At 41.7% G+C, this 10,430-nt stretch overlaps 1 protein-coding gene across 2 annotated transcripts; it reads right to left on the bottom strand.

Annotated features, from left to right (window-relative positions):
• Positions 1 to 1,519: 1,519 nt before the first annotated feature.
• tmem109 (transmembrane protein 109) lies at positions 1,520 to 7,988 on the bottom strand. Of its 2 annotated transcripts, none has more exons than XM_084077949.1 (4): positions 7,701 to 7,988; positions 6,337 to 6,456; positions 4,453 to 4,573; positions 1,520 to 2,946 (listed from the first exon to the last, which is right to left on the bottom strand). In XM_084077949.1, the coding sequence occupies exons 1-4, from the start codon at positions 7,833 to 7,835 to the stop codon at positions 2,549 to 2,551; spliced, it is 774 nt and encodes a 257-aa protein (XP_083934075.1). In that variant the 5' UTR covers positions 7,836 to 7,988; the 3' UTR covers positions 1,520 to 2,548. The 2 variants fall into 2 exon arrangements, with proteins under 2 accessions (XP_083934075.1, XP_083934076.1); XM_084077950.1 differs by having other exon boundaries at positions 4,471 to 4,573.
• Between the last annotated feature and the right edge of the window lie 2,442 nt (positions 7,989 to 10,430).

Here is a 10,430-nt window from a genome sequence, read left to right as displayed (position 1 = left end):
CGCTCTATTATGATCAAGTAGGGCGTTACTTTATGACAAAACAAAGTCAAAATTATGGAGACGAGGTTTCTGCCCGACAGCAGTGATTTTATAAAACATCTTTAAGCTACCAAACTGTCCTGAGACATTCGTCTATATAGCAGCGATTCCCAACCTGTGGGCCGTGAAAATATTGATTTGATAAGAAAAATACAAATCTGCAGTCTAGGACTCTCCAAAACCGGGAACGCATCAGACGCAAGGATCTGGTATTTATACGATTTTATTGATAATATAACAATATAAACAATGTAAAGAAAAAGTCATGACATTTCTTTCTTTAAAACCTTGAACATGTTTTCATTGTAGGAACTACATTAGTTCCAATCCACACACAAGAACACAATCGAATGATTAAAATAAACATGCTCTGAAAACGCACGCGGCCCACCCATCTGACCGCTTAACATGGCTGTCTACGTTTGCAATAGGATTAATTACAAACGTGCCTTTTTCTTTTCAAGAAACGGATATGTATTATTTTGAAATGAACCCCATTCCTTGTCATAATGCACAGATCAGTGTTTTCAACAAGGCATGGACGAATGAATAGCTGGTCTGGTGCATGACTGGAAAGGGAGTTCACACTGAAAAACAGACATTTGGCAAGTTATTTCAACTTATTTGCTAGAAACCACCTTGCTTAAGCCACTTAACCATTTAATCCCTACATAAATCATCGTAGGACAAAGTAGTGAAAATAGACGATCTACAGACCCATAGATCAGCTATTTTTTAGCTACTATTTTTTACATTAATTAACAAAAAATACAAATTTGACAACCCCCTAGTATATGAAATAATTATAAAATGTACTTATTTATTTGCTAGCAATCATTTAAAGCTTAACCAATAAAGACCCCTGGAGTCCCCAAACCCAAGAGGGAAAGACAGCATAGATCAGAACAGTTACGGCAAGAAAAAAAGAAAGGCGTTCACCTGCCTCCCTCTCACCCACACAGTCCTCTTTTTCGTATTCTATATCCCTCTCCAACATCTCTCCATGTTTACCAGCAAATTTCAGAAAGCCACGCCCCTATCGTTGCAATTTTGAAGTTTGACAACAAGGAAGTCGCACCGACAGCGAAACCCTGAGGCTTGTGAGCAGGGCTGCAACTATCAATTATTTTATTAGCGATTATTCTATTGAAAACTTTTCTGATGAATCGAATAATAAAGAATTTAAGCACAAATGGCAGATCTACAAGCTCACAATGTGTGACTCTTTGTGAGCTTGTAGATGATCGCCTTTTTGCCATTTTTTCAATAATTTGAAAGAAGAAAACTTTAATTCCCCCGCCATCGACTATTCTTATTCAAATCGATTATCGAATAATTTTCATATTCAATTTGATTAGTTTGATTAGCTGTTGGACCCCTACTCGTGAGGCGTGCCCGACTGAGTGCCCACACTGAACAGCCCATGTCCCGAGTTGGCAAGCCGAGGTGGACGGAATAGTTAATCATCCGTTTTTTTAGATTGCACATAGTATGACAATGACGTACAGTACATGTTAGGCTAGCTAACGTTAGCGAGCTAGCTACGAACATATCTATGTTCCCCAGGTTCTAATTTCCCCGGGTTCTATGTTCCTCGCTTACCTAACCCTAAGGTAAGTGGGGAACATAGGGATGACCCCGCTACAGTACATAATGTTAACAGACTGGCTGCAGGCAGGCGCACATCACTTCCACTCAGCCAAATGGAGGCCATCGTAGCCCTGTGATTCTCAACCTTTAATTTGTAGGACCCCCAGATTGATATGCATTAGGCCACGGACCCCCATTTGATACAAAAAATATTAATTTCTGAAACCAAAATCTACACTGTAAAATCCTATGTGTTAAAAGTGCAGTAAGTGATATGTTTTTGTTAAAATAAGTGTGTTATATTCTGATAGCAATCATTGCTTTATTGTTTGTTCAGGGGTCTCCCTCTCTTTCCAACTCTAGTGAACAGAAAACGCATTTTAGGTCGGGATACCGATTTTATCCACACAGGAGAGAGAACTCATACATAGTATGAATAAGTGAAATTCTAAGTAATGACAGAAAGAAGCAAGCAGACATATTGGAACTGGAAACATAAAATTGAAGCTGATAAATGGGTACTCTCTCCTGATTGGCTGAAATTGGCAACCCACCTGAAAACATATTCTCTATTTATTAAGAGCTGGAGGGACGGGGAGACCCCTGTTACTGAACACACTCTAGAGCAATGATTGCTATCAGAATATAGAGCTGTAACTTGTTAATAAAAGGCGTTTAGCTTTAACCAAAAAATATCACTTGCACTACACTACCTTTAATAGAACTCTGAGAGTGTACAAACAAAGTCATTTGTACACTCTCAAAGTGACAGACCCATTACAATCCATTTGAGCCCCTGATGGTTCCCGGACATGACACTGACAAACAGTGGCATAACCAATGACCAATGAAAGAGACGGGGGGGTGTGATTTGCTAAATCCACCGGTGCAAGAGGGATACAAGCTCCCGCTCCATCTCTCACTCGTCTATCCGCCTCCACCTCTCCATCTCTTTCACTCGTTTCTCCAGAATCCTCACGGTCTCTTCCAGGTGGGCGGTCTTATCAAGGAGTCCCGTTGCGCTGCTCTGCGAAGAAGAAGAAGAGGAAGACGGCCCGATGCCCAGCAGCACGCACACGCACACCAGGGCGGCCAGGCGGACCGCCATGGTCTCCGTGCCCACGCTGCGGTCGCTCAGGATCAGCCCGAACATGGCCAACGCCACGCCCAGCTTCAGCAGCCACAGGGCCCGCCTCACGGTGGACGCCACGAATCGGAAGGCCAGAGAGATCAGCCAGTAGCCTACGAGGGCCAATGCCACCCACTGGCCCACGAAGATCACGCCCTCCGGGGTGACGTGGTCAAAGGGGAGGGACACTGGAAGCGACAAAGTGGGAGAAATCAAAGTCAGACTTTTTTACATACTTTTCTGTATAGAGTACGGTACATCATTTGTTAACATTAAAGGTGGTGCAAGTGATATGAACAGAAAATACATATTCAGGTCAGGATACCAATGTTATCCAATCAGGACAGAGAACTCTCACAGAGATCATTTTTGTGTTCCAGTTCCAATTTTGGCTGTTTTTTTGTTTGTTTATGTATTATATCACTTCCTATTTCACTTGTTCATCCTGTATCCTGCATGAGTTCTCTCTCCTGATTGGATGAAATTGTTATCCCGACCGGAAAAAATAATGTCTGTTTACTAAAGAGTTGGTTAAGACAGGGAGAACCCTGTCACTGGACAAACACTCTGTAAGCAATGATTGCTCGGAATATGGAGCTATTTAACATATTTTAACCCCCGCCCAAAAATATAACTTACACTCCAAACCAGAACAAAGCCTTCTAGTTCCATGTTGCTTGAGTACCCAGACTGATGATCACATGATACCGTACGCCTACCTACCATTGATAATCCATTGTAATATACAGTAGATCTTTTGTTTACAGGGTGTTCTCTTGCCCCACAGGCCTCGCTACATCGACATTAGTTACTAGTTGGCCTATAAGATTTCACCAGCCCTTAGTGAGAACTCATAGAAACATAGATATACTGTACAATACCCTGTCGTCTCAAGAGTGTTATTTGTCTGGATAATGCTCTGCATACAGATGAGGAATACTAAAAGGTCATTCATTTTCGGGTGTTTTCATGGATTAAAACAAAAACAAATTTTGGTTTCCAGGCTAGTATTTTCAAACACTCTTTATTTAATCTACTCTATTGCTAGTTTGACCACTTCAAATGCTCTTTCACCTTAAAATAACGTAATAACCAAAAATAGCCGAAATATTATATCTACAAGCTCACAAGCTTGGACCTCAAATGGGACAGTAACACCTTAGACGGTGGATACATATGAGGTGGTGTGGTCATACCCATGTACCAAAGGCCATCCCACCACACTATGGAACAGTGCCCAGCTGTCAACCATCAGGCTGAACAAGCACTGAGCCCAAATTCTATTTAGATCTAAATGTATTCATTTAAATCGACGCACTTTATTTCCTTTTTTTTGTACAAAATATCGGTCAATATGTTCGTAATCGGCGGAGTAGGACTCTCCAAAATCGGGAGCTCATCGAACCAAAAAATCTTGCATCCTTCAGACTCTAGTCTTGACAACATAGACCGCCACACAGCCATCATCATCTCGATTATTCGATTAACCTACATGAACAAGAACAAGTCCTTTATTGGTTCTAAATATCGGTTTCGATTATATTTTCAGTTAATTGCCCAGCCCTAAATTGACGTGAACATGCCTTTCTCAATTCAGCAGCAGTGGTGTGACACGTTGTTTAGCATTATGGATCTGTTTTTATTTGGCAAGCGAAGCGAGTCAAGCGACACACCATGCCATAAAGTAGGCTAACCTTCACCATCTAGATTACCATCTAGTCCAGCAGCGTGGAGGAAGTGTGCCAGGTACTCGGCCAGGACATTAACGCCGCTGGCCACTCCTGCAGCGAACACGCCCAGGACCTGAGAGAACGCCTGGAGGTAGAGAGAGTACCAGGGGAGGTTGAGTGTGTCGAAAGAAGAGAGAGAAAGAATAAAGAGTTTACATGTGTGCATTAGTGTGGGATAGAATTAGATTTGGCAGCTGTTTACTCTGGATTAGTTATTAGTCTCTGTACAGAATAGACTACTACACTTGTTCTCAAAGTGGGGTCCGGGGACCCCCAGGGGTCCGCGGGTCCCCAGCAAAATGAGGAACAGTTTAAACACTTTCGCCCCATTTTATTTTTCTGCTATTCGAAAATAGCCGGAATGCGTTGCATAGTGACATGTTGTGTGCTTGTACAGTACAGTGCAAGTTCACGTACTGTACTTTGCATATTTACATTAATACAAAACAAACATTCATTAAGTGATAAATGATGTATTATTTTCGGTTAATCTACCCAGCAACACATAATTAAACAGCCCCACCTACCAGCTGCAACAGTGGTAAACACATGAATGCATTGCTAATTACAATCCAATATGATTGTGAAATGGGCCATTCTGCATAATGAGTACTGTAATCGGTACTTTGTAACAGAGTATTTCTATATTGTGGTATTGCTACTTTTACTTAAAACTCTCAGTCAGTACTTTTTCCAGTGCCTATAACACAGTGGTTCTCAAAGTGGGGTTTGGTGGTTTGGGGCAGTTACAGGGGGTCCCCAGCTAAATGATTGATAGAGAGAAACCAAATGGAGCCTTACAAGTCTGTAACTCAAGAGTGTGCGATTGGTCACACGTGTACACTCTCAAGAGTAAAATCAACAATGGGGATTTTAGTCAATTGGGAACCTAGAGATAAGAAAATGTTATCACATGTTAATGCACACCACAGGCGCCGAATTATGTGTACGCTCCTGGGTGTTGAACCCGAATCAAGCACGCCCCTCCCTTCCCCAAACAAAAATGTTTGCGACAACTTGTCGCAAACATTTGCATGCCTATGGGAGCGCGACCCACCAACGAATGGACCGAATGGGCGAGCTACTGTAAATATGGCCCCGCGCGACGGCCACTACTTTTTTTTCACTTCACTACAATTACTTAAAAACTTTAGTTACTTTGTAGATTTTGATTATTATTACAAAACACACATTAACTACTGCAGCCCTATTTAAACTTTGGCTGTTTGAAAAGCGGATCTACAAGCTCACAGATTTGTATATATTTGAAAACTTGTTAAATGGGACCTTCTGCATAATGAGTACTTTCTACTTTTGAATACATTTTACCAATACTTTTGTACTTTTACTCAATTTCAAATGCCGGACTTTTACTTGTAAGGGCGCGGTCCCACCGCACTTTTATTTTACCTATGGGGCGGAATATGCCAATGCTTTGTCAATGTAAATGCGTGGATTCACGCAAGAGCGCATCTTTACGCTTGTCGCGCACATCTTGCGTTTATGCGCTCTATGCTGCTTTTCACCCTCTGTCCAATTGGGTGAGTCGAAGGCGGACCGTCCCAAGCCTCAGGAAGCCACATGGTGTTTGCGATAGAGCAACTGGTTGTAGCTGTTGCATGGGAGGGTCCTGAAAGTGAGTGACAGCCTGACAGGTGGGTCACTCCGTTTATTTAGAATGCGCTGGCTGCAAAAAACTGTGGCCGCGCACAACCTGCGTTGAACAGCGGCCAACCATGTTTTGGTGGGACTGCGCCCTAACAGAGTATTTCTACATTGCAGTATTGATACTTTTACTTAAGTAAAAAAAATGACTACTTTTTTCTACCACTGGTGGCGGTATCTCACCTTCTGCACAGAGATGACAGTCTGCTCCCCGGCCACCTTGCCCAGGTAGCTCTTGGCTTCCTCGTCCAGGTTGGACAGAGCTGCTCTGAGTCTCTGGATCAGACCGTCGGATTCTGACACCTGTTGAGGAAACGATATATTTCCTCAGTGAGAGAATGAAGAATAGGCTCTATTCACAGCAGCCATATTATGAAGACATTCACAGGTGTTACCAATGATACTAATGAAGGCTCTGTTCCATTCTGGTCAAACAGAGTCAGGGTTGCTGGTATTGTTGCATGTTGGCTCCCTGGAAACACTCTGTTACACCAGTGGGTCTACAGTTGGGGTCCAGGGACCCTCATAGGCTTCCAAATGGCCCTTTATGGGTGTGTAACTCTGAGAGCGTACAAATGGAACCAAATGGACCCGTAAGGGTCCATTTGGTTCCATTTGTACGCTCTCAGAGTTATGGGGGTCGTGGAAACCACTGTGCTACACTATGGAACAGAGCCTTCATTAGTATCATACTAATGAAGGCTCTGGAACAGAGCCTTCATTAGTATTCACTTCCTGTGAAGAAAGTGATAATATGGCTGCTGTGCATAGAGCCTATTGGCAACTAAATGTCTTTAGTAGATTTATTTGACACAACAATTGACAATGATATAATAAAACGAGAGTAAGGGATTGAAATGAGAATAGACATTTCAAGTGTTGAAATGTCTCCCAGTGTTGGTGAAAACCTAATAGTTCCAGGGGAATGAAAGGTTAAAGGGATAGTACACCCCCAAAATGACTTTTCTTCTATCGATTAGTCACTCCATGGAGACTTGAATTCATGGATATTGTTTTAGTTTTTGTCGCATTCCTAAGCCAATAATTTGATGACCGGCAGCGGTTCCGGTAGGAGACACAATAGTCTACTTTAGTGTCTCCTACCGGAACCGCTGCCTACCGGTCCACTAGTCATCGAATTATTGGCTTAGGAATGCGACAACAACTAAAAAACAATATCCATAAATTCTCCATGGGGTGACTAATAGATAGGAAACAAAATCACCCACATTTTTTGGGGGGTGAACTATCCCTTTAACCCCAAGGATACAAATGTAATCAGACTACCCTGATGCAGTACTTTGGCTAGGCAGTTCTCCTTTCCCAGTGAACACTAATGCAGATGGCTCTTTAACTTCCTAGTTTACATGCCCTGCTAGGGCACCCCATTCAGACATAATCATAACAAAGTGTGGTTTATAATTGCAATAATTCTAAATCCAGTCATTCAGTATAAGGTAATACTCAAATAAGAGGAATAATGAACAATCAATACTAGTAAATCAATAATTATACACTAAACATAAATCGAATTTCCATTACAATACCTTCTCAAAGTCATCATGGTCATGATGCCCACCCCAACACACACATGACGTTACCAACACACACAACACACACAGCAGCACTGTGTGCACAGTCTGCACACTGTCTCTGCCTTTACAACGACCACCTGGAAACATACTGTATCTGGAGCCTATGACTAGAGGTGGAGAAGGTTGGTATCTACAGGGTAAAGCGTTTAAAATGTGCTATAGATGTGTCATAATGTACATAAAGGCTTCTCCGATGGGCTCATGTGAGGCACAACAAGGCAGGAATAGTAACATTTTCCATATCCTGTTTAGAAAACTTCCACCAGTGTTGCCAGGTTTTGCGAGACAAACAAGCAGCCATGTCTATAAAAACGAGCCCAAAAGAAGCGACTAGGACTAGGCTATGAGCACAGTTTAAACCATCGGCTATTTTCAAAAAAAATCTTTGAATGTGAAACATTTTGAATATTTTAAAAACGTAACAACACAAAGCTTGTATCATGGTGGGTCCCTAGCCCCTACGGAACCTCTCCCTCCGCTGTACGCTGTATAGCTCGGAGCTATACAGCGGAGGGAGAGGTTCCGTCGGAGCTAGGTGGGTCCCTAGCTTAAAATATGTTCAGCTGGTGGGCCGCAGAAAAATGTATATACTTTGAGGTTCCTTGACATGAAAATGTTTGAGAAACTCTGGTTTAAACAACACTAGGAAACAAGCCACTACATCTATATAGTAAGCAACTACATTTTAGAAACAAGCCCAAAAAAACGCAACCCGCAAACTACCAATATTTACAAGCTCCTTTACAGAAAAAACAAGCCCAAGGTCGCTTATAATAAGCGGACATGGCAACACTGACTTCCACTATTTGAAAGAGAATGTCTGCTCCCTGCTGGCGATGTCGCGTAGTGAATGAGCCTTCAAGTGATTTCTGCAAGGAAATCACCAGTGGTGTAAAAAGTACTCAAATGTTTTACTTCAGTAAAAGTATCAATACTGCAATGTAGAAATACTCTTTTACAAGTAAAAGTCCGGAATTTAAAATGTATTTGAGTAAAAGTACAAAAGTATTGGTATCAAAATGTACTTAAAATAACAAAAGTAGAAAGTACTCATTATGCAAAAGGTCCCTTTTCACAATGTCTTTTCAAATGTATAAAAAATAGCAGATCTACAAGCTCACAATGCGTTCCATCGCGACATATTGTGAGCTTGTAGATCGGCTATTTTCAAAGGGCCGAAATGTATATGGGGCTGAAGTGGGTAGGGCTATGTTTTGTAATAATAATCAAAATCAACAAAGTAACTAGTAACTAAAGTTTTCGTGCGTGCGTGCGTGTGTGCGTGTTTGAACCTTGAACCACATTGAACCTGTATGTTTCTTCTTTACTTGTCATCTGTCTAATTAATACATACATGTGTACACACACACACACACACACACACACACACACACACACACACGCACGCACGCACGCACGCACGCACGCACGCACACACAGACACACACACACACACACACACACGCACGCACGCACGCACGCACGCACGCACGCACGCACGCACAGACACACACACACACACACACACACACACACACACACACACACACACACACACACACACACACACACACACACACACACACACACACACACACACACACACACACACACACACACACTAGTGCTCCTTGTGAGTCTTAAGGTCCCGAGTTCAAATCCGAATGTCATAACTTTCTCCTCTCTCTCTCTGCCATCAGTTTCCAATCACAAAACATAATAAAGAAAATACATGTAGTATTGTTTGAAATACTAGCCACATTAAACATGTATGTTTCTGCTTCACTTGTGGTCTGTCTATTAAAACCAATTAAAAATAATTTGTTCTCTCAAAGATTACTAAAGACAGAGCAGTTGGGTTTTGTCAGGGAAATGATTTGCATAGAGAGAAGACTTTATGTTTGAAGGACACACTTCAGTGCTCAGGGAGAGTTTATAGGTCTGCAAGTTGAACCATTCATGACTGAAGCTTAACAAAGATTTCCAAAACCATGTCTTTGACCATCATCTTCATCTTGACATGTGCTGTCTGCATTCAAGGTAAGACCGACACTATCTATTTACTGATCTATTCTAAAATCACATAATCGCTTATATAGAAGTTAATTCTGCTTAGCTCAGTGATTGACAAGTGAGGATCAATTTTAAGACCAGAACTTGTCAAACACAAATACTTTAACCTGATTCATTTATTAATCTTTTATTTCATCTAACAAGGATAACATAATTAAAAAATGTATGTTCAACTAGAAGATAAGAAGACATTTCCAGAATATCTGATTATATATTTTGTTTGTTTGTTTGTTTGTTTGCAGAAACATGGAGCCAGGTCACTGTGACTCAGACTCCTTCAGTGAAATCTGTTAATGTAGGAGACTCAGTGAGTCTAACATGCAGACTGAGTAGGACACCTAATCCTAGTTATTGCAGCAATTGTTTTTCCTGGTACCAACAGAAGTCTGGAGAAGCTCCTAAACTCCTCATTTATTATATAAAGACCCTTCAGTCAGGAATTCCATCCAGGTTTAGTGGTAGTGGATCTGGGACTGACTACACCCTGGCCATCAGTGGAGTCCAGGTTGAGGATAAAGGTGTTTACTACTGTATGATTCACGACAAAATCAACAGCGTGTACTCGTTCACACAGTGATACAGAGTCGTACAAAAACCTCCCTCAATAAA

Source organism: Gymnoscopelus microlampas (assembly GCF_963454915.1).
Source record: "Gymnoscopelus microlampas genome assembly, chromosome: 2".
Lineage (NCBI taxonomy): Eukaryota > Metazoa > Chordata > Actinopteri > Myctophiformes > Myctophidae > Gymnoscopelus > Gymnoscopelus microlampas.
Note: the sequence above shows the minus strand (reverse complement) of the source record. Positions and strands in the feature narration are given on the sequence as shown.